This window comes from Eucyclogobius newberryi, unplaced genomic scaffold, assembly GCF_026437365.1.
Source record: "Eucyclogobius newberryi isolate DKJ021-1_F unplaced genomic scaffold, fEucNew1.0.hap1 SCAF_379, whole genome shotgun sequence".
In the NCBI taxonomy this organism is placed as follows: Eukaryota; Metazoa; Chordata; class Actinopteri; order Gobiiformes; family Gobiidae; genus Eucyclogobius; species Eucyclogobius newberryi.
In genome coordinates this window covers 19,827-46,490 of record NW_027316033.1, presented here as the reverse complement: position 1 = coordinate 46,490, position 26,664 = coordinate 19,827, and the positions used below count along the sequence as shown (strand labels likewise).

General features: G+C 42.1%; 1 protein-coding gene across 1 annotated transcript; it reads right to left on the bottom strand.

The window, feature by feature from the left end:
* Positions 1-7: 7 nt before the first annotated feature.
* Positions 8-26,453, bottom strand: LOC140376658 (nuclear factor of activated T-cells, cytoplasmic 4-like). Its single transcript, XM_072462136.1, has 16 exons — positions 26,277-26,453; positions 13,901-14,037; positions 11,949-12,060; positions 10,711-11,012; positions 9,797-9,889; positions 9,540-9,712; positions 8,596-8,758; positions 7,724-7,824; positions 7,541-7,642; positions 6,139-6,326; positions 5,288-5,428; positions 5,082-5,137; positions 3,734-3,860; positions 1,641-1,864; positions 255-708; positions 8-144 (listed from the first exon to the last, which is right to left on the bottom strand). Exons 1-16 carry the CDS (start codon positions 26,356-26,358, stop codon positions 77-79), a joined length of 2,523 nt encoding a protein of 840 aa, XP_072318237.1. The 5' UTR covers positions 26,359-26,453; the 3' UTR covers positions 8-76.
* Positions 26,454-26,664: the final 211 nt, after the last annotated feature.

Genomic DNA, 26,664 nt, shown 5'->3' with positions numbered 1-26,664 from the left:
AATCATTGTTCTTGGTGGTCATGACATCATTTTTCACAAACCCGGTCAGAGCAGGCGCCTCGGGTCCAAAACAGGTTCAGTTCTGCTGGTTGTCCATTTGTGTGGAGTGATACGAGCGCAGGTCCTCCCCGATCAGCTCTGTCACTGTGGAGCGCACGAGAACACAGACATCAAGCAATGTTCTTCGATGAAATCCAATGATAAAGAATCAAAGTCTTCAAACGTGCTGTTTGAAGCAGGTTTATGAGACTGACCTTCTTCAAAGGTGATGTGCTGCATGGAGCTGCTGAACTCCAGCCCGCACTCCAGGCCCTTCCCTTCTCTGTCGCCGCCGTGCCACGTGTCGAACTGTGAGTACGGCACCGGGCACATGTCCTGGTAGTGCGCACTGGAGCCCGACAGGAGCGGAGGGGGCGACGGACACGCCTCCTGCAGGTAAATCGGGTGGAAATGCGGGTACGACGAGGCGGGCGCGGGCGGCAGGGGCGAGCTGGAGATGGGGCTTCCTGTCGGGAACGGACTGAGCGAGGACGAGTGCGACGGCGACGGCGAGGACGATAAGTACGGCGAGTCGAGCCACGGAGAAGGCGACGGGGGCTGAGGGCCGCGAGGGTACAGCGGCGGCAGCAGCTCCGTGAAGCCCAGCTCCAGGTTCTCAAAGCTGGGGTGGCGTTCGGACAGCGCCGCCCTGGTGTCCTCCGCGTAGGCCTGTCGTCATGACACGAGTGCGATGTATTATATATATATATATAATATATATATATATATATATATATATATAATAAATATATATATATGTATATATATATATATATATATATATATATATATATATAAAATATATCACAATAAATGATACAGGACGACCAGGAGGGCCATGGAAACGCTAACCAGAGAAGCTAATACAGTTTGCACCATGTAAAGCTTTAAGTAATTATTTACTTAAATATATTTTTGAAAACTCTGACTAGTATCTGATCAATCATTTATTAAATGTAAATTGTCTTTAAATCTAAATTAAAATGTGTTAAGTTATGGTATTAAGACTCCTTTAATTAAAGCTTTACTCAGAGTCCTCCATAAAACCATAATACTGAAACTACTCAATGTCACTGACACAATAACTCTACTTTCTAGACAATACTGTTAAAAACACAAGAAGCAGTACATTAAAACTTAAGTTTGTATAAATAATTGGTTGTAGATGAAGGTGGGAGATGTATCAGAATGGATATTGTCACAGTTGTTGTTCTGTAAATCGGCAAAATTAGAATTAGAATTAGAAATATAATTAAAACTTTTAAAACAGAAAGTTTAGTGTAATCTCTCAAACAGGAGAACAAAGTGATATTCCTGAACTTCCTGATGCTTTTTTAAAATATCTGATAATATATGATCAAGTTTATGCTGAAAAATACTGAGGTATTCATTTTAGTCCGTATCCCCCGCTCCAGATGAAGACGTTTATGATTCCACCTTTTACTGCTCAAATGTTAAGAAGTCAGTGGTGGAAAGTAATGAAAATGACTTTCAGAATCAGCACAGTTCTTCATCAAAATACACAACATTTTACTCTAAAAGTTTTTACTCCAAAAGCACATTTTAAATACCTTTGTGACACGCTAAAAACACACGCTTACCTCCACGGGTATCGCTTCGGGTTTGGAGGAGGAGAAGTCGTCCGGGTAGAGCATGGAGGAGCACGGGGGGGAGAACGGGTACGGGTGGAAGTCCAGGGGGCGCTCTTCGTTGGCGAGACCGGCGCGGAGCTGCAGGGGCCCGCGCTCGACTGCGGGCGGATGAAGAGGGTCCAGGGGGAGAACGGACGGACTAGGCAAGAGCGCGTCGGACTCTTTGAACAAGACTGACAAGAGAGAGCAAGAGTTAAGAAAAGATCTGCACGTTTATCGCTCCGGAAAGGCTCTCGGGACACATTCATCGCTCTGGAAAGGCTCCCGGGACACATTTATCTCTCTGGAAAGGCTCCCGGGACACATTCATCGCTCTGGAAAGGCTCTCGGGACACATTTATCTCTCTGGAAAGGCTCCCGGGACACATTTATCTCTCTGGAAAGGCTCCCGGGACACATTCATCGCTCTGGAAAGGCTCTCGGGACACATTTATCTCTCTGGAAAGGCTCCCGGGACACATTTATCGCTCTGGAAAGGCTCTCGGGACACATTTATCGCTCTGGAAAGGCTCTCGGGACACAGTCATCGTTCTGGAAAGGATCTCGGGACACATTTATCTCTCTGGAAAGGCTCCCGGGACACATTTATCGCTCTGGAAAGGCTCCCGGGACACATTCATCGCTCTGGAAAGGCTCCCGGGACACATTTATCTCTCTGGAAAGGCTCCCGGGACACATTTATCGCTCTGGAAAGGCTCTCAGGACACATTCATCGCTCTGGAAAAGCTTTCAGGACACAGTCATCACTCTGGAAAGGCTCTCAGGACACATTTATCGCTCTGGAAAGGCTCCCGGGACACATTTATCTCTCTGGAAAGGCTCCCGGGACACATTTATCGCTCTGGAAAGGCTCTCGGGACACATTTATCGCTCTGGAAAGGCTCTCAGGACACAGTCATCGTTCTGGAAAGGATCTCGGGACACATTTATCTCTCTGGAAAGGCTCCCGGGACACATTTATCGCTCTGGAAAGGCTCCCGGGACACATTCATCGCTCTGGAAAGGCTCCCGGGACACATTTATCTCTCTGGAAAGGCTCCCGGGACACATTTATCGCTCTGGAAAGGCTCTCGGGACACATTCATCGCTCTGGAAAAGCTTTCAGGACACAGTCATCACTCTGGAAAGGCTCTCGGGACACATTTAGGCTCTGGAACGGACCTCGGGACACATTCATTGCTCTGGAAAGGCCCTCGGGACACATTCATCGCTCTGGAAAGGCCCTCGGGACACATTTATCGCTCTGGAAAGGCTCCCGGGACACATTCATCGCTCTGGAAAGGCTCCCGGGACACATTTATCTCTCTGGAAAGGCTCCCGGGACACATTTATCGCTCTGGAAAGGCTCTCGGGACACATTCATCGCTCTGGAAAAGCTTTCAGGACACAGTCATCACTCTGGAAAGGCTCTCGGGACACATTTAGGCTCTGGAACGGACCTCGGGACACATTCATTGCTCTGGAAAGGCCCTCGGGACACATTCATCGCTCTGGAAAAGCCCTCGGGACACATTCATCGCTCTGGAAAGGCCCTCGGGACACATTTATCGCTCTGGAAAGGCTCCCGGGACACATTCATCGCTCTGGAAAGGCTCTCGGGACACATTCATTGCTCTGGAAAGGCTCTCGGGACACATTTATCGCTCTGGAAAGGCCCTCGGGACACATTTATCGCTCTGGAAAGGCTCTCGGGACACATATATCTCTCTGAAAAGGCTCTCGGGACACATTTATCGCTCTGGAAAAGCTCTCGGGACACGTTCATCGCTCTGGAAAGGCTTTCGGGATACATTCATCGCTCTGGAAAGGCTCTCGGGACACATTTATCGCTCTGGAAAGGCTCTCGGGACACATTTATCGCTCTGGAAAGGCTCTCGGGACACATTTATCGCTCTGGAAAGGCTCTCGGGACACATTTATTGTTCTGGAAAGGCTCTCGGGACACATTTATCGCTCTGGAAAGGCTCTCGGGACACATTTATCTCTCTGGAAAGGTTCTCGGGACACGATTGTCACTCGATACATGAACAGTCGTGACTTACTTGGCAGGTATTTGAACGAGTGCGTGCTGCTCCGTTTCCTCTTCCCGTTGGAGACGTACAAACTGACAGAGACCGGGCGACTCACGGCGAGGTCGCTGTAGGCCGGGACTCGAACACACAGCAGGCCCTGAGCACAGCAGACGTCGCAGGGTTTAAGAGTCTCACATTGTATAATATATTATCTATACATTTAATGGAGCCAAGTGTAATCATTTGTATTAAACTAAAGATGTTATTTTGTATTCATTTATTTACAAATACAAAACAGTAACAAGAATGAGGGAAAATAAATAAATAAAAATAAAATAAACTAGCATAATAATTTCAAAAAAATTGAAAAAAACATGCTCTCAAAAAGATTAGATTTTATTTTAATTCCTTCATAAAAACAGTAACAAGAAAGAAAATAATAATAATAATTAGAAGAAAAAAAAACTAGCATAATGATATAGTTCAAAAAATAAATAAATATATCCGTCTTGCATTTACTCTTACAGGTGCTTAAACACGCACCTGTAAAAAATTGAAACTAAAAAACGAACTGAAGAGTTTGATCAGTGTGATTCTTCAGTTTAATTAATAAATGTTGATTTATTTACAATGATTTATTGGTTGAATTGAATGCGTCTCTTCCTGTTCTGTAAAGTATTTGGAATTTCTTTGTGTACAAATTGTGCTCTACAAATAAAGCGGGTCTTGCCTAAGGTTAGTCCTGGTTTAGTCCTGGCTTAGTCCTGCTTTGGTCCTGGTTTAGTCCTGGTTTAGTCCTGGTTTAGTCCTGGTTTAGTCCTGGTTTAGTCCTGCTTTGGTCCTGGTTTAGTCCTGGTTTAGTCCTGGTTTAGTCCTGGTTTAGTCCTGCTTTGGTCCTGGTTTGGTCCTGGTTTAGTCCTGCTTTGGTCCTGGTTTAGTCCTGGTTTAGTCCTGGTTTAGTCCTGCTTTGGTCCTGGTTTAGTCCTGGTTTAGTCCTGCTTTGGTCCTGGTTTAGTCCTGGTTTAGTCCTGGTTTAGTCCTGCTTTAGCCCTGCTTTAGTCCTGCTTTAGTCCTGGTTTAGTCCCGCTTTGGTCCTGGTTTAGTCCTGCTTTGGTCCTGGTTTAGTCCTGGTTTAGTCCTGCTTTGGTCCTGGTTTAGTCCTGGTTTAGTCCTGCTTTGGTCCTGGTTTAGTCCTGGTTTAGTCCTGCTTTGGTCCTGGTTTAGTCCTGGTTTAGTCCTGGTTTAGTCCTGCTTTAGCCCTGCTTTAGTCCTGGTTTAGTCCTGCTTTAGCCCTGCTTTAGTCCTGCTTTAGTCCTGCTTTAGTCCTTGTTTAGCCCTGCTTTAGTCCTGGTTTAGATGATTGCAGGACAGTTGTTACCTCACTGCTGTTGTCCCGGTCCACATGAGCCTCTTCTTCCCACTGCACTTTTCCGTCTGAACAAACACATAAAGTCACATGACCACACACATAAAGTCACATGACCACACACATAAAGTCACATGACCACACACATAAAGTCACATGACCACACTCTGGTTTGAGGGAATAAAAAGCACAAATAAACAGAATAAAAGTCACATGACCTGATCCTCGCTCCATGAAGACGACTCTGGAGATGGACAGGAAGTTGTTCCCGCTCAGCAGCAGCTCGTCTCCTCCTTCAGCCGAGCTGGAGGTGAGACTCAGCGACTCCAGCACCGGAAGCTCCTGCGCCGACCGCTGAGCTGCAAACACCACCACATGTTACCATGACAACGTGTGAACAGACATCTACAGACGTCTACTGACATCTACAGGGTGCAATCGAAAAAGGAAATGTTATTCTGTCAAATGGAAAAATAAACAAAAAAGTATGTAATATTTTAGTAATATTAGAAGAAGCAGTCCATTTAATTAAAAGGTGATTCATTCCAGTTTGGAAATCTAGCATGAATAAATAACCTAAGAAGAGACAATAAATGGTTAAACTGAATATTCTTAAATCATTTTGTCACTGCTCAAACTCAAAGCAGCTTTTATTATTGTTTAAACTTTAGAATTAGATCAAAATCAGAAAAGGTTTATTGCCGTTGTCAATGAACATAATTCATAAACATAAGAACTTACTTTGGTGACTCGGTGCGACATAAAACAATGAACAATGATTTTTTAAAATGACTATATAAGTCAAAATAAGTCAAAAATAAATAAATTAAATCTACGATAGGATCAAAATAAAATTACACTTAATAATAGCATATTATGGGAAATTATTTGTAGAAAACCATTAGTTAAATTCTAATTCTTTACTTTTTCTTTTAATTACCTTAAGGACACAATTCTAATATAGATCAATAAATAAAAATAGGGATCATTATTTATACTTAAATAAATAAATGAAAAAACATAAAAGATATTTGAGTTATATATATAAACATTTGAACATGTGACTTACAGCACTCTATGGCCAGCGAGGCGACCTGCAGAGCCAGCACTCGTCCTGGAGGGCCCACAGGGGGCGCCAGAGGGAGGTGCGTACGAAACACCAGACGCACTCGGGTGTTTTTCCTCCCCACGTCCGTCTCTCCTTTTCTCAGCTCGATGTCGGAATTCCTCAGCTTCAGGATCCCGGCGCAGTCGATGCTGAAGAGCGTGTCAGACATTCAGTCCTCTGGTTATTTCAACACGACACAACGCAAGTCAAACATTTCACTGAGAGGTCAGGACTAACCATATCTTCTGGACTATACGTTTTTACATAGTTTTACCCGGGGTGCCACTTATACTCCAGAGCGACTTATATGTGATATTATTTGTTATTTTCACACTGGCAACCACAAGAGGGCGCTCTAGGCTCGAAGCGACGCAGAAGAAGAATCTGCACTTCCTCTACCTCTGGAGTTTGTGGAGTTGTTTAGAAGTGACACAGAGGAAGAAGAATTCAATGGATTTAGTGATTTGGGGTAAAACTGATGCTTTGGTAAACTTGTTAGCATGTTCTTTATGCTATAGTTATCTGAATAACTGTTCATATGTTACGTTAACATACCAGACACTTACCACAGTTCTGTCTGTGCCTCATGTAGCTGAAGGTGTTAGCGTTAGCATACGTCATGTAGCTGAAGGTGTTAGCGTTAGCATACGTCATGTAGCTGAAGGTGTTAGCGTTAGCATACGTCATGTAGCTGAAGGTGTTAGCGTTAGCATACGTCATGTAGCTGAAGGTGTTAGCGTTAGCATACGTCATGTAGCTGAAGGTGTTAGCGTTAGCATACGTCATGTAGCTGAAGGTGTTAGCGTTAGCATACGTACACCTATTCACCATGTTCTCTCATCTGTTATTATTTTAAACTGCATTTACAGATGAAATGTCTGTTCTTGGTCCTGGATTTGTTTGTTTTTTTAATAAAATGTAACTTATATATGTTTTTTTCTTCTCTATTATGCATTTTTTGGCTGGTGCGACTTATAGTTCGGAAAGTACAGTATATCGCCCATTCACCTGATTCCGGAAGTTTCTGTGGGTGTCGCCATAAATTGTGCCCCGCCTCTCACCTGTATTAGTTTACATAGAGCTGCTGATCTCGAGACACAATACCGTGTCAAATAAAAACGATTCCCCGGTAAAGCTAACATAACACAAGTGCTGATCTGTAGCACCGAGAGGCAGAAGTGGGCGGGGCGGAGTGAGGTGAGGTCACGCCCTCCCAGCATGCACCACCGCACTCCACACTGCCGGTCACAGCTGTAGCGCGTCACTCCCGACTCACTGCAAACGGACTGGGACGTGATTGGTCGGGCGTGGCAGAGGGCAGGCTGTGATTGGCCGAGAGCTCAGAGTGTGGGCGTGTTCTTACAGTGCGGCCATGTTGTTGTCCGGCGTGAGGGGGATGTCCAGCAGTTTGGTCCCGGCCTGGACGCTCTCGTGGGACGCGGTGCCCACCATCTTCCCCGTTACTCTAAACACAGACAACACTCCACCATCTGGCCTTGTAGTGAACTAGTACTGGACCTAGTAAACTAGTACTACGCTTGTGTACCTGTGTATTTGGTAAAAGGGGTGTGGCCTGATGGACCTGTCGTCGGCCGTTCCCACGAAAACCTGGAGCGACAGAGGCTTCCGCTCGGAGTATCCACACAACTGCAACACGAGCGGGGAGAAGGAAGGAAGAGAAGGAAGGGAACGAGAGGGAGGAGGGGAGGATGGAGAGGAGGGAGGAAAGAAAAGGAAGGGAGCGAAAGGGAGGAGGGGAGGATGTAGAGAAGGGAGAAAACGGAACGAAAGGGAGGAGGGGAGGATGGACAGGAGGGAGAAGAGGGAACGAAAGGGAGGAGGGAGGGAGAAGAGGGAAGGAAGGGAACGAGAGGGAGGAGGGGAGGATGGAGAGGAGGGAGAAGAGGGAACGAAAGGGAGGAGGGAGGGAGAAGAGGGAAGGAAGGGAACGAGAGGAAGGAGGGGAGGATGGAGAGGAGGGAGAGGAGGGAGGAAAGGGAAGGAAGGTAACGAGAGGGGGATGGGGAGGATGGAGAGGAGGGAGAAAAGAGAAGGAAGGGAATGAAAGGGAGGAGGGGAGGATGGAGAGGAGGGAGAAGAGGGAAGGAAGGGAACGAAAGGGAGGAGGGGAGGATGGAGAGGAGGGAGAAGAGGGAAGGAAGGGAGCGAGAGGGAGGAGGGGAGGATGGAGAGAAGAGAGGGAAGGAAGGGAACGAGGGAGGAGGAGAAGAGGGAGAAGAGGGAAGAAAGGGAATGAAAGGGAGGAGGGGAGGATGGACAGGAGGGAGAAGAGGGAAAGAAAGAGATAAAGGAAGAAAGAGAGAAGGGAAAGACAGATGGATTCAAAATGTTCAGTTAAAGCCTAAACTCTTACACGTGATCAAATTTGTTTGTTTGTTTGTATGTTTGTTTGTTTACCTTAACGACGGGATGTCCCAAGGGCGTGGCCTTCACGGCGCCGCGGCTGCCCTCGGTCTCATAGTGAGCGCGGTGATGAGGCCTGGGCTGGACCTCGATCCTCAACTCGAACTGGTCAAACTGAGACGGCAGGGGCCAGTCCAGAGGGGGCAGTGCACTCGACCTGCAGGAGGAGGAGGAGGAGGAGGAGGAGGAGGAGAAAGAAGAGGAGCAGGAGAAGGAGGAGAAGGAAGAGGAGGAGGAGAAGAAGGAGGAAGAGGAGGAAGAGGAGAAGGTGGAGGAGGAGGAGGAGAAGAAGAAGGTGAAGGAAGAGGAGGAGGAGGAAGAGGAGGAGGAGGAGAAGGAAGAGGAGGAGGAGAAAGAAGAGGAGGAGGAGAAGGAGGAGAAGGAAGAGGAGGAGGAGGAGGAGGAGGAGAAGGAAGAGGAGGAGGAGGAGAAGAAGGAGGAGAAGGAGGATGAGAAGAAGGAGGAGAAGGAAGAGGAGGAGGAGAGGAAGGAGGAGAAGGAGGAGGAGGAGAAGGAGGAGAAGGAGGAGGAGGAGAAGGAGGAGGAGAAGAAGGAGGAGAAGGAGGATGAGAAGAAGGAGGAGAAGGAAGAGGAGGAGGAGAGGAAGGAGGAGAAGGAGGAGGAGGAGAAGGAGGAGAAGGAGGAGGAGGAGAAGGAGGAGGAGAAGAAGGAGGAGGAGAAGGAGGAGGAGAAGGAGGAGAAGAAGGAGGAGAAGAAGGAGGAGGAGAAGGAGGAGGAGAAGAAGGAGGAGAAGGAGGATGAGAAGAAGGAGGAGAAGGAAGAGGAGGAGAGGAAGAAGGAGGAGAAGAAACACATGTAGCATCACACCAGGCAAACTTACACGGAAAACAAAAATTAAACCGTTTTTTAAAATTATTATTATTAATATATTGTTGTTGTTGTTGTTGTTGTTGTGGTGGTGGTGGTGGTGTGTTTACCTGAACAGAGGGCTGTGGGTGTTGGTCCTGGTCCTGCCCCAGACCAGAGCGGGGGGCACAGGGAGGTAATCCATGCCCAGCGGAGGAGCCTCTCTCCTGGGCACAGGAGGCTCGGGCAGAGGGCAGGAGGCGTGTCCTGGAGCCTGCTCCTGCTCCGCCTCCCGCGGGGACAACTGACACAAACACTCATTATGTGGGATTTTCAGAACAAGACTACAGAAGATAAACGCTCTTTTATTGTGATATTATGCCTTTACCTGCTCCAGCGAGGTCTTCCTGGTTTTCTGTGGGACACTGAGCTCACAGAGGACTGGGGCGTGGCTCTGAGAGCTGCAGTCCCCATCCAGACCCTGAAGACACATGACAACTCAACACATTTAGGTTCCTGTCCATTTGATTAAATTACAATCCTCATTTTGATTCCTTTCTGTGTCAAAATGGTTTAAAAACACTTTAGTCACATAAACCTAAATCCCTAAACTCATTTTATTGTATTGTGTGGTCCATAAGTGGATACTGAGAACTAAGAACTATTCAAAATGACCTCAAATGAGACAAACATCTAGAGTAATCTTCCAAACAAAGGTCTAAAGCAGGGTGGTCCATTATTTTCCTCCGAGGGCCATATTCCAATCCAGACAAGTAGTGGAGGGCCCGCGATCATTGGTGTGAAAAAATATATATATATATGTTTTTTTTTAATATCAAATAAAATATCACTTTTCTGTCAAATAGGCTATTGAATCTATTATTTAAGTCATTTTATGTCATCTTTTTTAAGGATATAAGTGCAGACGGTTAAAAAATAGAAACTAAAATCTTTCTAGGGGCCGTATTAAAACATGCCAAGGGCCACATCTTGCCCCTGGGGCCACAAATGCCTAAGTCTGGCCTAAATACAAAAAAATAAATAAAAACAAAGTAAATATTTTTTGGCGGGCCGGATTATAAAGACAAATGGGCCGTATGTGGCCCGCGGGCCGTAGTTAGTCTAAAGTGATATTTCTGTCCAAACTAAATATATTGCTGTACAATTCAGGACTAAAACCTTAGTCTCATATCATTTACATACTTATAGACATATTTGTTTTAATATAACTGAAACTATTGAGTCTAAAAGTATGTTCACATTGTTATGGAGCTTTCCCGTATGTGAGTAGACTCCGCCCACCTCCCCCTGCGCCTCCTCGGAGTAGCTCCCCCTCCTGGACGTGCAGGGCGATGCCAGGGGGCTGTTCCGTCTCTTCTTCCCTCCCGGAGACGTGGGTCTGGAGGACGGGGACAGGCCAAAGTTCACCGTGGCATCGTTGAGCTCCTCGTCCTCCACCGAGAGTGAGTCGCAGCTGGAGGCGGGGCTGAGCCATCCCCGGGAGGAGGGGCTGGAGGCGGGGCTGGGGCTGAGCGAGCCGGGGCTGCGGTCTCTGTAGGAGAACGGGTCGAGGAGCGGCAGGTACAGGCGCTCCCTGTCCCACACTGAGGGGGACAAAGACATAAGGTTTTATGTCATTGTCACGGTTTGAGAAGCAGCGATTTCACACCTGAGCTTTGTGTAGTTACTGTAGTACTTTGTGTAGTTACTGCAGTACTTTGTGTAGTTACTATAGTACTTTGTGTAGTTACTGCAGTACTTTGTGTAGTTACTGTAGTACTTTGTGTAGTTACTGCAGTACTTTGTGTAGTTACTGTAGTACTTTGTGTAGTTACTGTAGTGCTTTGTGTAGTTACTGTAGTACTTTGTGTAGTTACTGCAGTACTTTGTGTAGTTACTGTAGTACTTTGTGAAGTTACTGCAGTACTTTGTGTAGTTACTATAGTACTTTGTGTAGTTACTGCAGTACTTTGTGTAGTTACTATAGTACTTTGTGTAGTTACTGTAGTGCTTTGTGTAGTTACTGTAGTACTTTGTGTAGTTACTGCAGTACTTTGTGTAGTTACTATAGTACTTTGTGTAGTTACTGTAGTACTTTGTGTAGTTACTGCAGTACTTTGTGTAGTACTTACTGCAGTACTTTGTGTAGTTACTGCAGTACTTTTGTTACTGTAGTGCTTTGTGTAGTTACTGCAGTACTTTGTGTAGTACTTACTGCAGTACTTTGTGTAGTTACTGCAGTACTTTTGTTACTGTAGTGCTTTGTGTAGTTACTGTAGTGCTTTGTGTAGTTACTGTAGTGCTTTGTGTAGTTACTGTAGTACTTTGTGTAGTTACTGTAGTGCTTTGTGTAGTTACTGTAGTACTTTGTGTAGTTACTGTAGTACTTTGACTATAACAGGACTAAACCAAGTCCACATCAAGGTACAATTTCAATAACATATACATTGACTTATTTCATATATTTCTTGCTTTACTTTTCATAACCACAGCTTGTGAAGAGGGGCGTGTCTACATATTGAGTTTGTGAGCGCTCGCACCTCCTCCTGCTCCGGCGCTCATGTCCCAGGACGACAGCGCCGGTGGGTCGTCCTCTGGAGAGATGGTGGTGATCTGGATACTGGGACACTCCACCACACGGGACTCTGACACCTGCACACGGACGACCAGCGTTTTACACGCCAAACGTCTAAATACAGCCCCACGCTTACACTCATAATGACACTCCAGAGTATTATGGTTTACACCAGTGGTCCCCAAACTTTTTGACCCGAGGGCCACATGGGGTTCTAAAATGTGGCCGAGGGGCCGGGCCAGGAAAATATGGTGTGTTTGTGTGAACTAATGAATTACTATAAATGACACGCAATATTTGACCTGTAACTTGTAACAAAGCAACAAATGCATTAAATAATGATTAATTATCTACTGTCTTCAACTGTCCACAAGAGTCTTCTACTGTCCACAAGAGTCTTCTACTGTCCACAAGAGTCTTCTACTGTCCACATGAGTCTTCTACTGTCCACATGAGTCTTCTACTGTCCACAAGAGTCTTCTACTGTCCACAAGAGTCTTCTACTGTCCACAAGCGTCTTCTACTGTCCACAAGAGTCTTCTACTGTCCACAAGAGTCTTCTACTGTCCACATGAGTCTTCTACTGTCCACAAGAGTCTTCTACTGTCCACAAGAGTCTTCTACTGTCCACAAGCGTCTTCTACTGTCCACAAGCGTCTTCTACTGTCCACATGAGTCTTCTACTGTCCATAAGAGTCTTCTACTGTCCACAAGCGTCTTCTACTGTCCACATGAGTCTTCTACTGTCCACAAGAGTCTTCTACTGTCCACAAGAGTATTCTACTGTCCACAAGAGTCTTCTACTGTCCACAAGAGTCTTCTACTGTCCACATGAGTCTTCTACTGTCCACAAGAGTCTTCTACTGTCCACAAGAGTCTTCTACTGTCCACAAGCGTCTTCTACTGTCCACAAGCGTCTTCTACTGTCCACATGAGTCTTCTACTGTCCATAAGAGTCTTCTACTGTCCACAAGCGTCTTCTACTGTCCACATGAGTCTTCTACTGTCCACAAGAGTCTTCTACTGTCCACAAGAGTATTCTACTGTCCACAAGAGTCTTCTACTGTCCACAAGAGTCTTCTACTGTCCACAAGCGTCTTCTACTGTCCACATGAGTCTTCTACTGTCCACAAGAGTCTTCTACTGTCCACAAGAGTATTCTACTGTCCACAAGAGTCTTCTACTGTCCACAAGAGTCTTCTACTGTCCACAAGAGTATTCTACTGTCCACATGAGTCTTCTACTGTCCACAAGAGTCTTCTACTGTCCACAAGAGTATTCTACTGTCCACAAGAGTCTTCTACTGTCCACAAGAGTCTTCTACTGTCCACAAGAGTATTCTACTGTCCACATGAGTCTTCTACTGTCCACAAGAGTCTTCTACTGTCCACAAGAGTATTCTACTGTCCACAAGAGTCTTCTACTGTCCACAAGAATCTTCTACTGTCCACAAGAGTATTCTACTCTACTCGCAGCGCGCTATGTGCGAGCAGTGCACTATGAGCGAGTAGTGTGCAGCTGCACAGGTGCAGCTTAGAGGGAACAGTGCCATCTCTTGGGGAAATGTGGGCATTACAGGTGAAAGGTAAAATGAACTGCCAGCCACAGTATCATGAGTTTGAATCCCGACTCCGACATTTGCTGAATGTCCTCCTTTCTCTCTCATCATTCCCCTTCCTATCTTTCTCATTCCATCTACTGTCCAATAAAGACTACGGCAGACAAAAAAATATATATATATTATTATTACTATTTATTTTTTTAATTTTTGACATAACTTGGACACGCTTGGCGGGCCGGATTGAAAGGCCCAACGGGCCGGATGTGGCCCACGGGCCGTAGTTTGGGGACCACTGGTTTACGGGGACACACTACACACGGTTATGACTACAGGCTGTTGTTGCTCTGGTTTCCCACCTGCACGGATCGAGCGGGCAGACTCTCGTAGGTCCCACTGAACTCTCGGACCACGGCCCTGCGAGGAGGGGGAGAGTGCATCCCCGCTCTCTGATTGGACGAGGCCGGGGGACTCAGGATGGAGATGGAGTGAAGGTCTGAAATTATAGAAGGAAAACACACTTTGTGATCAAACTGAAGCGTGACAAAACCGAAAGAAACCGTTTTGTTTTTCACTGTGGAATTGGGATCAGTTTTGAGCGTTTCACTTTCCAGGTCTGTTTTGGTGCAGCGTTTCGAGTCGTCTCCGACACGTAACTGCGTCTGCCAGCTCCATCACGGCTCAAACATCTCCTCCAATGTTTCCTGGCAACGCCGATCTTTCCGAAGCGATTAAAGTGTGCAGCAGCAGCCGTTGTGGATATTTCTCATAAAACAATGATTTACATGTTTGTGTTTGGACCAGCGCGGTTTACAAGCACAAAAACAACGGTTTGTGCTGGATTTTAGGAGAATGATTGTCGAATTTCACACATCTCTGACACTCTAATGCTGTTTAAGCCGTAATAATAAGTGAAAGCCTCCAGCGTGTAATGAAAGACACAAGAGTCTGGTGTAGAAGTCTGAGAAAACTAAAAAATATGTTGATTATGAACATCACACATGAGGTATAAACCATGTAACAATCAGGACTGAAACATTTTTGTTGGAAAAATTCAGTCAGAACTAGGACTAATCCATGCATTACTGAGATTACAACAGAACCACATTTAAAAGCACAGACAATGTTCATATTATCCTCTACATTTGTCTATTGAACACATTCATCACTCTCTTCCACCACCCACTGGACTTAAAGGGACATATCATGTAAAAGTGACTTTAAACCATGTTACAGTGGTGTTTCCTCATCATTATTTTACTCAAGAGTTGTATTTTTCATTTGATTCCTGCATGTTTGAGTTAGCTCCCTATTGTCCTGCAACGGCGGCTCTCACCACCTACCCCCTGTCCCCGCCCATTGCTCTGTCCCCACCCCTTTTCTAATGTACTTCAGACTCCGAGGCAAGCTCAGAAATAATAAATAAATGAAAATGTACTGCTTGAATTAAGTAAACAGACATGTATCTAGTACTGGTCAGTATTGCAGCTTACAGCAAATAAAGTGTCAAGTTGTGATCTATTATACTTGTGTTGTGGTTTAAGTACTACAGTATGCAGTATATCTTCTTAAACTCATAGTATTACAGCTTAGATTGTCCCTAAAAAAAACAGCAACAATAGCCTAATAGTCTAAGTCTAATGTTGTGGACTTTATCTTAGTATCTTAATGTAAGCTTGAAAATGCGCCGTTTGTTGTTTTGTTACAGCAGCAAAGGGAACAGCAGAGGTAAAACATGAACATTATTTGAGTAGATTGATAGATGTAGTAACTTTTAGAACATTTTGGAGGATTTTGCACGTCATCAAAATAATCAGAATCATACAACTAAAACGTACAAAATAAATGGTTTTGATTCAAATTTCAAGAATCGATTCGATTCTGATTTTTACGTTTCAAAATCGATTTTTTGTGATTTCTCAGATTCCATCCGATTCGATCAGATTTCGATTCGATCCGGGGGTTAATGTTATTAAAAATGAAAAATGTATTTGAAGCGTTTCCTTCACTTCATGACTGTGTAGAGAAGCAACATGTTAAAACTAGTATTATATCAATATTAAACAGCAAATCTTACAAGTATTGGTAGTTACTGATGGAAGACTGATGAAAAGGTTAAGGGTCAATCTACCTTCAAGAAAGATCATCCAGGACAATAAATGGAGGACATCATTGAGGTGACGACATCTGCAACAGTGGATTCTACTGGGACACGAACCAGTGCAAATAATTGAAAATAATTAAGAATTCACCCAAAAGCGGTTGCTACCAAAAGCATTTTTGTTTTAAAACTGCTCACACACTGCCAGTACTGAAACTGGAAGTATAAAATGTAAACGTTGAGCATTTTTCAATAAAAAAAAAAAAACGATCTTTGGACGTACGAATCGATAATCGGTCATTAATGTGCGAATCGATTAAAAATCGGAAAATCGATTTTTTCAACCCAGCTCTAGTAGTAAATGTAGTAGAGATGCAACTTCTTTTTTTTTTTTAGACTAACACATTATCAACAAAATAAAGGTAGAAATGTGGTGCCTGACGGCTTCTAGATAGAGAATATTCAAGAATAAAGTATGTTATCAATGAAAATCTGAAATTATTTATTATTTTTGAAAATTTTTCTTTGTCTTTTGGCATGTGTTCCAGACTCTATTTAGTCCAAATAACCAGATAACTGCTACAAATATCAAAATACGAGTTGATAAATCGTGGCGGCCTTAAACGTACAACAGTCAGTGCGTATTTTCCGTGCATGAGGTGAAGGACAGTGAAGCTCTTCCACCGTAAGATTGAGATTCCGGGCTCAAAACCCGGGCTGAACCCCCCGAAACGTGCACGGCCGGCGCTTAAACCCACGAGCGCGGGTGAGGCGAGGATATAGCGGAGGTGTGCAAATGAAAGACTCGACGCAAACCAGAATACGACGTGCCACATGGGAACACTTAGCTCTCCCCTCGCTCTCTCTCTCTCTTTCTCGCACAAAAACATACAAAAAACCCGATGATTAGAAACACATTTAGCCCGGGCTCGCACGCACCCGACAAACACACACGGAAACGAAAGCAAAGCGAACGCGAGCGGGCGAAAGGGGGGGAAAGTAAACACTCGGGGGGTGAGGAGACGGGGGACACATGCATCCACTAATAAGGCTGTTCTGAACCATTACATTTGAATGGACCTGAGGCTACGGCAGACATGCACACGTTTTGGACCGTTTGGACAGGAGTTTGGAGAAAGAAACAAACCTTACTGTGATTTTTTCCAGTATAAAAACGATGGGATTCTGTTCAAAATGCAGTGTACACTCGAGAGACGACTGACATTTGAACGTTTGTGTCAGATACGGAGATGACGATCAGTCGACGATAAAAGACAATGATAGTCGTATTTTTGGATCATTGTAATGGATCTCTGGACTGTGCAGATCCATAATACACTTCATTCATAAATATTCTCAATGTAGAAGTCTTCAGTTACTGTAGTTCAACCTAGAATTGTATTTTTTCTGCAGTTGTGGAGCAAACTTTGTCACCCTCGTGTATGAATCTTGGGCCGATGGCACAGATTGGCCGCCTCGCTTCTGTCAATTTACGCCGCGATTGTGCAAAATTGTATCCCCAAATGATCTGTAAATTAGGGAGATAAAAGATCCGGCGAGATAAATCTGACACGAGATCATGCACACGGCACGAGGAGAACGATCTGAAGTTGCAGTTCCAAAAAGCGGCGCTACAATGACCATTAAAAAGAAAAATTAAACCAAAAAAATGGTGAGGCCATTTATTTATTACAAACTATATCAAAATCGCGTCTCGATCTCGTGGACCGTCTTGGCAAATCGTTCATACGCACTGCTTACACGGACTCTCATTTATTAGGACAACGTACAATTACTTTAAGCATAAAAGAGCAGATGTTTGTATCAGACTTTATCGTTTCCATCTGCAGTCCTTGTACATAAGTCTACACAGTTATACACATACAGATAATACATATTAACCGCAGTATTATTCACTCTCACCCGGCATAAAACGGACTAGTACATAAACCGTTTGTTCCGGACTATAAAGCGCACCTTTTTTCATAGTTTGGGCCGGGGTGCAACTTATACTCCAGAGCGACTTATATATGATCTTATTCATTATTTTCACACTGACAACCACAAGAGGGCGCTCTAGGCTCTGAGCGACGCAGAAGAAGAATCTGCACTTCCTCTTCCTCTGGAGTTTGTGGAGTTGTTTAGAAGTGACACAGAGGAAGAAGAATTCAATGGATTTAGTGATTTGGGGTAAAACTGATGCTTTGGTAAACTTGTTAGCATGTTCTTTATGCTATAGTTATCTGAATAACTGTTCATATGTTACGTTAACATACCAGACACTTACCACAGTTCTGTCTGTGCCTCATGTAGCTGAAGGTGTTAGCGTTAGCATACGTCATGTAGCTGAAGATGTTAGCGTTAGCATACGTCATGTAGCTGAAGGTGTTAGCGTTAGCATACGTCATGTAGCTGACGGTGTTAGCGTTAGCATACGTCATGTAGCTGAAGGTGTTAGCGTTAGCATACGTCATGTAGCTGACGGTGTTAGCGTTAGCATACGTCATGTAGCTGAAGGTGTTAGCGTTAGCATACGTCATGTAGCTGAAGGTGTTAGCGTTAGCATACGTCATGTAGCTGACGGTGTTAGCGTTAGCATACGTCATGTAGCTGAAGGTGTTAGCGTTAGCATACGTCATGTAGCTGAAGGTGTTATCGTTAGCATACGTCATGTAGCTGAAGGTGTTAGCGTTAGCATACGTCATGTAGCTGACGGTGTTAGCGTTAGCATACGTCATGTAGCTGAAGGTGTTAGCGTTAGCATACGTCATGTAGCTGAAGGTGTTAGCGTTAGCATACGTCATGTAGCTGAAGGTGTTAGCGTTAGCATACGTCATGTAGCTGACGGTGTTAGCGTTAGCATACGTCATGTAGCTGAAGGTGTTAGCGTTAGCATACGTACACCTATTCACCATGTTCTCTCATCTCATTATTTTAAACTGCATTTCAAGATGAAATGTCTGTTCTTGGTCCTGGATTTTATCAACTACATTTCCCCCAAAAATGCGACTTATACTTATACTCCAGTGTGACTTATATATGTTTTTTCTTCTCTATTATGCATTTTTTGGCTGGTGCGACTTATACTACAGTGCGATTTATAATCCAGAAAATACGATATTCTGCTTAATTCGCTCGCACAGTCACAACAGACAGTTCCATAGGTTCAGTCGCACAGAAAAGCGTCTCTGAGCGGCCTGAGCTCTGCAGTTCAGACAGTAAAGTACATTTAGGGACGAGACGCCGTCTGGAGAAACCTGAGGAAACATCTCGAGCGTAGAGCGACTAAAGTGAAGCGTGTGTGGGGCAGAATTCCTCGCGCTTACTCGCCGAGAACTGACCCAATAAAAGCTCTGTGCGAGTCCCGCTGTCACCAGCAGAGCGCCGCTAAATCAAGGCAAAGTGACTCCACAATGCGGCCGCTGCCTTTGCTCTCGTGGCACGAGCTGTTTGGGCCTCTTTTCGGACGCATTCATCATGTGTACATCCCAGCGTTAGTGTTCGGAGACGTATTGAGTCTATTCTTAGGCCTGGATCAGAGCTGCTGAGTTATGAGCCTCTCTACCAGCCTTTTCTTGGATTTTCTTACGTAAAAGTCTTGAAATCCGTCTTTAGCGTCGCGGCCCAGTTCTGGTTTAGTCTTAGTTAAACTACAGACGAGGTCTACATCGTTACACTTGTAATCATTTATTAACAATCATCATTATTACTATGTTTCTGTTGAATGTTGGTTTATCTGCTTGTGTTGTATTGTTTCTGTTGGTTTCTATGTTTTATTTCTGTACAGTTTTTGCCCTGTACATTTCAATATTTGACGCATTAAGTGTTAGTTGTTTTTTGTTTGTTAGTTAGTTTGTTAGTTTGTTTGTTTCTTAGTTTGTTTTTTGTTTGTTAGTTAGTTAGTTAGTTTGTTAGTTAGTTAGTTTGTTTGTTAGTTTTATTAGTTAGTTAGTTTGTTAGTTAGTTTGTTAGTTTGTTTGTTAGTTAGTTTGTTAGTTAGTTTGTTAGTTAGTTTGTTAGTTTGTTAGTTTTATTAGTTTGTTAGTTTGTTAGTTTGTTAGTTTGTTAGTTTGTTTGTTAGTTTGTTTGTTAGTTTCTTAGTTTGTTTCTTTGTTTGTTTTTTGTTTGTTTGTTTCTTAGTGTATTAGTTTGTTTTTTGTTAGTTAGTTAGTTTGTTTCTTAGTGTTTTAGTTAGTTAGTTTTATTAGTAAGTTATTTTTTTGTTAGTTAGTTTTATTAGTTAGTTAGTTAGTTAGTTTTATTAGTTAGTTATTTTTTTGTTAGTTAGTTTTATTAGTTAGTTAGTTAGTTTGTTAGTTAGTTTGTTAGTTAGTTTGTTAGTTTGTTAGTTTGTTAGTTTGTTTGTTAGTTTGTTAGTTAGTTTGTTAGTTAGTTTGTTAGTTTGTTTGTTAGTTTGTTTGTTAGTTTGTTAGTTAGTTTGTTAGTTAGTTTGTTAGTTTGTTAGTTAGTTTGTTAGTTTGTTTGTTAGTTTGTTAGTTTTATTAGTTTGTTAGTTTTATTAGTTTGTTAGTTTGTTAGTTTGTTTGTTAGTTTGTTAGTTTGCTAGTTTGTTAGTTTGTTAGTTTGTTAGTTTGTTAGTTTGTTAGTTTGTTAGTTTGTTTGTTAGTTTGTTAGTTTGTTTGTTAGTTTGTTAGTTTGTTAGTTTGTTTGTTAGTTTGTTAGTTTGTTAGTTTGTTAGTTTGTTAGTTTGTTTGTTAGTTTGTTAGTTTGTTAGTTTGTTAGTTTGTTAGTTTGTTAGTTTGTTAGTTTGTTTGTTAGTTTGTTAGTTTGTTTGTTAGTTTCTTAGTTTGTTTCTTTGTTTGTTTGTTTGTTTCTTAGTGTATTAGTTTGTTTTTTGTTAGTTAGTTAGTTTGTTTCTTAGTGTTTTAGTTAGTTAGTTTTATTAGTAAGTTATTTTTTTGTTAGTTAGTTTTATTAGTTAGTTAGTTAGTTAGTTTTATTAGTTAGTTATTTTTTTGTTAGTTAGTTTTATTAGTTAGTTAGTTAGTTTGTTAGTTAGTTTGTTAGTTAGTTTGTTAGTTTGTTAGTTTGTTAGTTAGTTTGTTAGTTTGTTAGTTAGTTTGTTAGTTAGTTTGTTAGTTTGTTTGTTAGTTTGTTTGTTAGTTTGTTAGTTAGTTTGTTAGTTAGTTTGTTAGTTTGTTAGTTAGTTTGTTAGTTTGTTTGTTAGTTTGTTAGTTTTATTAGTTTGTTAGTTTTATTAGTTTGTTAGTTTGTTAGTTTGCTAGTTTGTTAGTTTGTTAGTTTGTTAGTTTGTTAGTTTGTTAGTTTGTTAGTTTGTTAGTTTGTTAGTTTGTTTGTTAGTTTGTTTGTTAGTTTGTTAGTTTGTTAGTTTGTTTGTTAGTTTGTTAGTTTGTTAGTTTGTTTGTTAGTTTGTTAGTTTGTTAGTTTGTTAGTTTGTTAGTTTGTTAGTTTGTTAGTTTGTTAGTTTGTTAGTTTGTTAGTTTGTTAGTTTGTTTGTTAGTTTGTTAGTTTGTTAGTTTGTTTGTTAGTTTCTTAGTTTGTTTCTTTGTTTCTTTGTTTGTTTCTTAGTGTATTAGTTTGTTTTTTGTTAGTTAGTTAGTTTGTTTCTTAGTGTTTTAGTTAGTTAGTTTTATTAGTTAGTTATTTTTTTGTTAGTTAGTTTTATTAGTTAGTTAGTTAGTTAGTTTTATTAGTTAGTTATTTTTTTGTTAGTTAGTTTTATTAGTTAGTTAGTTAGTTAGTTTTATTAGTTAGTTTATTTTTGTCAGCATTGTGTTGTGCTGTTGTGACTTTTATTACTGCAATGGAGGAAAACGTGACAGTATTTATTTATTGTAGAGGGTTGAATAATTAACATATGGCTCATTAGAGACTCAAGTGGAAATATTATAGCTTTGTACTTTGATTTATTTGCATTTTAATGCTTTTGAACACCTAGTAGTTCACATTTCACATTGAAAATAACCTTGAACAACACACTCTCACTTTACAAACTAAATACCGTATTTTCCGGACTATAAGTCGCACATTTTTTCATAGTTTTGGCCGGGGTGCGACTTATACTCATACTTATATACTTATACTCCGGAGCGACTTATGTAGGATATTATTTGTTATTTTCACACTGGCAACTGCATTTCATACTCCAGTGTGACTTATATATGTTTTTTTCTTCTCTATTATGCATTTTTTGGCTGGTGCGACTTATACTCCGGAAAATACGGTAAACAGAAAAAGAGGTTTCCATCTCAATGAAGTTTTATCTGGTCAAATAAAGGTTAATAAATAAATAAAAAGCCGTCCGTTGAGCCGTCGGAGCGCCCTCTGCTGTAACCACGGACACCAAAAAATACATAAATGAAGCCCTTAGGCAACGTGAATGCTCAGCGACAGATTAAAAACTGTGAAAGAGAAGTCAGGATTATAATTATTAATATTATCATCATTTTAACAGTGAGTTTGATAGGATTTTTACCTATAATGCCAGAATGTGTTTTTTCTGAGGCTTAAAGAAGACGACCTTGTAAACAGGTTGAATAAAAGTGCGACTGAAGCGAAACACGACTGGAACATGGTGAAAAGACTTTGTGTGTGCACTTTCTTCGATCACAGCTCAGCTTTACGGGATCATTATAACCTGGTTTTATAATAATGACTTAGTTTGGCACTTTTCAAAGCTTCACGCTCTGAGAAAAGGTCCCGCGCTTGAAGGTAAAGGGTCGCCACCGATCGCCGCTGAGGACGTTTGAGTCCAGGTTTAGTCCTTGGTTTAATCCCGGGTCTAATCCTTGTTTAGTCTGAGCTTTAGACAAAGACTTGTTTTGTCTTTGTTTGTTTTCGACTCCACGCCAACCCCGAAACCTCATTTGTGAAAGCTATTTTTACGACCCTTTTGTGCAGAAGCAGAAGAGGTGGACGGCCAAAAAAAAATTGTTACTTCAGAAACTTTTATATCCTTCTGAGTTGTTGTTGTACGTGTATAATCTTTGTGTTTTTAATATATGGAGTGACGCTTTATTCGAGAGTTTACGACGCTCAAGTTGAACAAAGTGCTTTTCGACAACAAGCAAACGACACAAAAGCATAAATATTATCCAGAGACGATCTGTGTATTTGTGTTTGTGTTTCTGGAAAGTATTGGAGTACTAAAGTAAAAGTATGCACTCAAAGCAGCACGGCGTAACATTCCGGGACACGGCTCGTCACCTGCCGTACTCCTGCGGACAGAGAGTCAAAACTAAACTTTAGAACATTAATTTTTGGATTGTTTGAGGTAAAATAGGAGCGTCTCCGTGGAAACAAGTGCGAGTCAGGTTTGTGGAGACGCAAGCGTTCTTTCAAATACATTTTTATACATTTTAGTGCAATAAAAGCGCACAAAGTGAAAAGAACACATGGCTTTGTTTCAGTCTGTTAAGCTACGTGATTATAACAGTGGAAACGTTTTACTTATTTTGAGACCGTTCTAAAAAATATGTGGGAAATACTTTTACTTTTTATTTTTTCCAACACTAAAATTACATGTAAAAAATTATACTTCTTCAAATGAAAAAGTATTTCTTCTCCCACTTGTTTAAAAGAGATACATTTCAAAATAAACTGACTGAGAGGTAATCCATTCATTCATTCGTTTCTCGCGCTTGTTCCCGTTTGGGGGCGGAGCCTGTCCCATTGACTTTGGGCCTACGGCGGGGAATCGAAGGGACGATCCTGACAAACCTGATCTCAGTACAAAGAGTAACCAGAACTGTGACTGCAGGGCATAAAACGTCATTCGGTCTATTTCGGCTGAGACACGCAGTTACGGGTCAGATCTGTGGAGAGGCGACCACCAATGCAACGTTTTTAAAGTTTAAAATATCTAAAGCGATAAATATCTTGTAATAAATAAATAATAAACAAATGCTAGTGTAAAACCCTTCAGGCAAAGAAATAACATCTCAGTGGAGTTACCGTATTTTCCGGACTATAAGTGGCACCTTTTTTCATAGTTTTGGGCGGGGTGCGACTTATACTTATATTTATACTTATATACTTATACTCCGGAGCGACTTATATGTGATATTATTTGTTATTTTCTTCTTTATTATGCATTTTTTGGCTGGTGCGACTTATACTCCGGAAAATACGGTACTTCAAAATATCTTACGCAAAGTATTACCACGGCAGTATTAAAAGTATTAAAACCAGAGACAGACAGTACTATGTTTTACTTCTCTGCGTGGTTTTCTGACTGCGTACGTTTACTTCTACTGCAGTTAAATGTTGTACAGTCTTTGTGTTTCCTTCAGATACGCTTCAGTCTGTTTTTCATTATTTTTTTTAACTGTTCCTTCATTGTTTTAGTTCGTTTTGGAGCGCATCACGGTCGATTTTGAAGTTGATGTGTTATTTACCGTCCTAAGCAACGAGTCAAGGCCAGCGCGCCGACTCCAGACAGATCTCGTGCACGACAAACCCAAATAAAACTGCAACAGGAGCCTGAAGTTCTGATCACAACAGAGCGCTTTTTTCACGGCGGTTTGGATCTGGACGCACGGCACCGCTTTCCTGACGTACTCTCGCTTTAGGACCTTTTCTAGCGCTTGTTCAGTCGCGGCCCGGTCCAGGTTCTCAGGCGGAAAGTGACAAAGAAAAGTCAAACGTTTAGATAAATCTGTGCTTTACTGGGGATTCTTTTGACTTGTACTTCACTGCGTTTGAGAGCAGGAACCTGCACTTTCTACTCCGCTAGGTATTTGAGCTGGACTGAAATGTAAAGTACTTTTTTTTTAAGTTTGAGAGCACCTGAAATAACCACAGTGATGATTACCCCGTATTTTCCGGCCTATAAGTCGCACCTTTTTTCCTAGTTTTAATCAGGGTGCAACTTATACTCCAGAGCGACTTATATGTGATATTACCCGTTATTTTCATACTGACAACCACAAGAGGGCGCTCTAGGCTCTAAGCGACGCAGAAGAAGAATCTGCACTTCCTCTTCCTCTGGAGTTTGTGGAGTTGTTTAGAAGTGACACAGAGGAAGAAGAATTCAATGGATTTAGTGATTTGGGGTAAAACTGATGCTTTGCTAAACTTGTTAGCATGTTCTTTATGCTATAGTTATCTGAATAACTGTTAATAATAAAATGTTTCTGGCTGGTGCGACTTATACTCTGGTGCGACTTATAGTCCGGAAAATACGGTAAATAAATGATCGATTCCATTACTTCTTTGACCATAAATCTGCTTCTTTATCCAGATTTGTTGCTTTAATACTTCTCAAAATGTGAAATACTTTTACTTTTTTACACTTAAGTACATTTTCAAACGGGTTTAACTACACTTTTACTTCAGTATATATTTTTTATGAGATACTTTTACTTTGCTCCTGTATCCGTACGTCCAGGTTTACTTCCAGGTTTAGTCTCTTTTAGTCGTTCGCTGCTGAAGTTTGACCTGAAACGTCCGAAGAATGAACGATCGGACGGTTGTCGGCGCAGACTGGCAGCCACATCTGTTTCCATCCGCCTCAGGGCAGCTGTGGCAGGAAATGTCGCAGTTGCAGTTGTTTTGTGGCTTTATTATGAACTTCACCTTTTATTTTCTGTTTCGTGTAAATGTACTTTCCCTCGCTTGTGCCCACGTTTATGTTTTCACTACTTTGTGTACTTCATGTTAAGACGTGGATTAGAATCAGAATCAGAAAAGGTTTAAGGCTATTGTCAATTAATAGAATTCACAAACATAGGAACTGATTTTGTGCACTTCCTGTTTCGACGTGGTTTAGACATTCGATTTCTTTTTAGGGGAATTCATTCATCTTCTTCCCATTAATTTCCAACGAGACTATTCATTGGAAGTGTTGGGAAGTAACTGAATATATATGTATATAAATAAATAATAATAAACTGTATCCGCTACAGTTACTTTTCTAAAATCAGAGGAATAAATGATGGTATTTGATTTGAAATTTAGGCTTCGAACGGCACAGATTTAGTGAGAAAAATAGAAAACAAAGCCTTTTTCATAAGAGCAAGTGCAGTTTTCACTCACTAACTTGTGATAAAGTTTCTCTCATTTTATGAATAAAAACATGACAAACAATGAAACCAAAGCAATGTTGTGTTTTTACCCTATAATACACGGCAACTCAATGGGAAAGTAGTCAAAGTATTCAGAATACTGATTGGACCAAGTAACGGAGTACGTCACAAACATATTTTAACGCAGGTAAGTATTATTCTCAACACTGTGCAAAGGCTTACTTTTATATGCAACATTTGGAGGACTTTTCCCCATTCAAAAATTATATTATTACTTTATTTAAAAGAGTTAATCGCTATGGAAACGGCCCTACATTCTCATTCTCAAACTATAAACACTTATTTCGGTTTGGCAGCTTGTATTAGGCCTTTATTAGCCTATTACAAGAAACTAAAAGTGGGTTTATAAATGAGTAATTCCTTTTTATTGCTCAGCAGCAGCAGTGGGAGCCATCCAGCCTCCTCTGTCCCTCAAAACTTCACCAAACTTCATGAAAATCGAGTCCATTGTCACAAAATCTACGGTTTAGTGAGTCAAATAAACAGATAAGTATAACATTTCCCACGCGCGTTCAAAGGAGAAACCGCACAGACAAAAATAAGGGGGAAAAAAGCCCAAAATCTGACCGTGGCTGGTGGTCTCCGGGGGCAGCGGGCCGCTCTCGCTCTCCTCCCCGGGCCTCGAGCGCTCCTCGCCGGCCGCGCACATCGGGGTGAGCCGCTGGTTCCGGTGGTCCTCCTCGAAGACCAACTTAAACTCGAACTCGCCGTCGTCCCAGCCGGAAAAACCGGCTGAAACTTTTAATAATTCGGTCCCGTCGCAACTTCTTTTAACCGACGTCCGCTCCTATCGAAACATCGCATCTGGCGTGACCGAAACGCGTCCGAAACGTCTCAGATCCCATCTTCTTTCAGTTCCACGCCATCTTTCCCCCCGCGAGAGGCAAAAAAGAGGAAGAAAAAAAGAAGTTTATCAAATATTTGTCCGTGGTTTTTGCCTTAATTCCAGATGGGA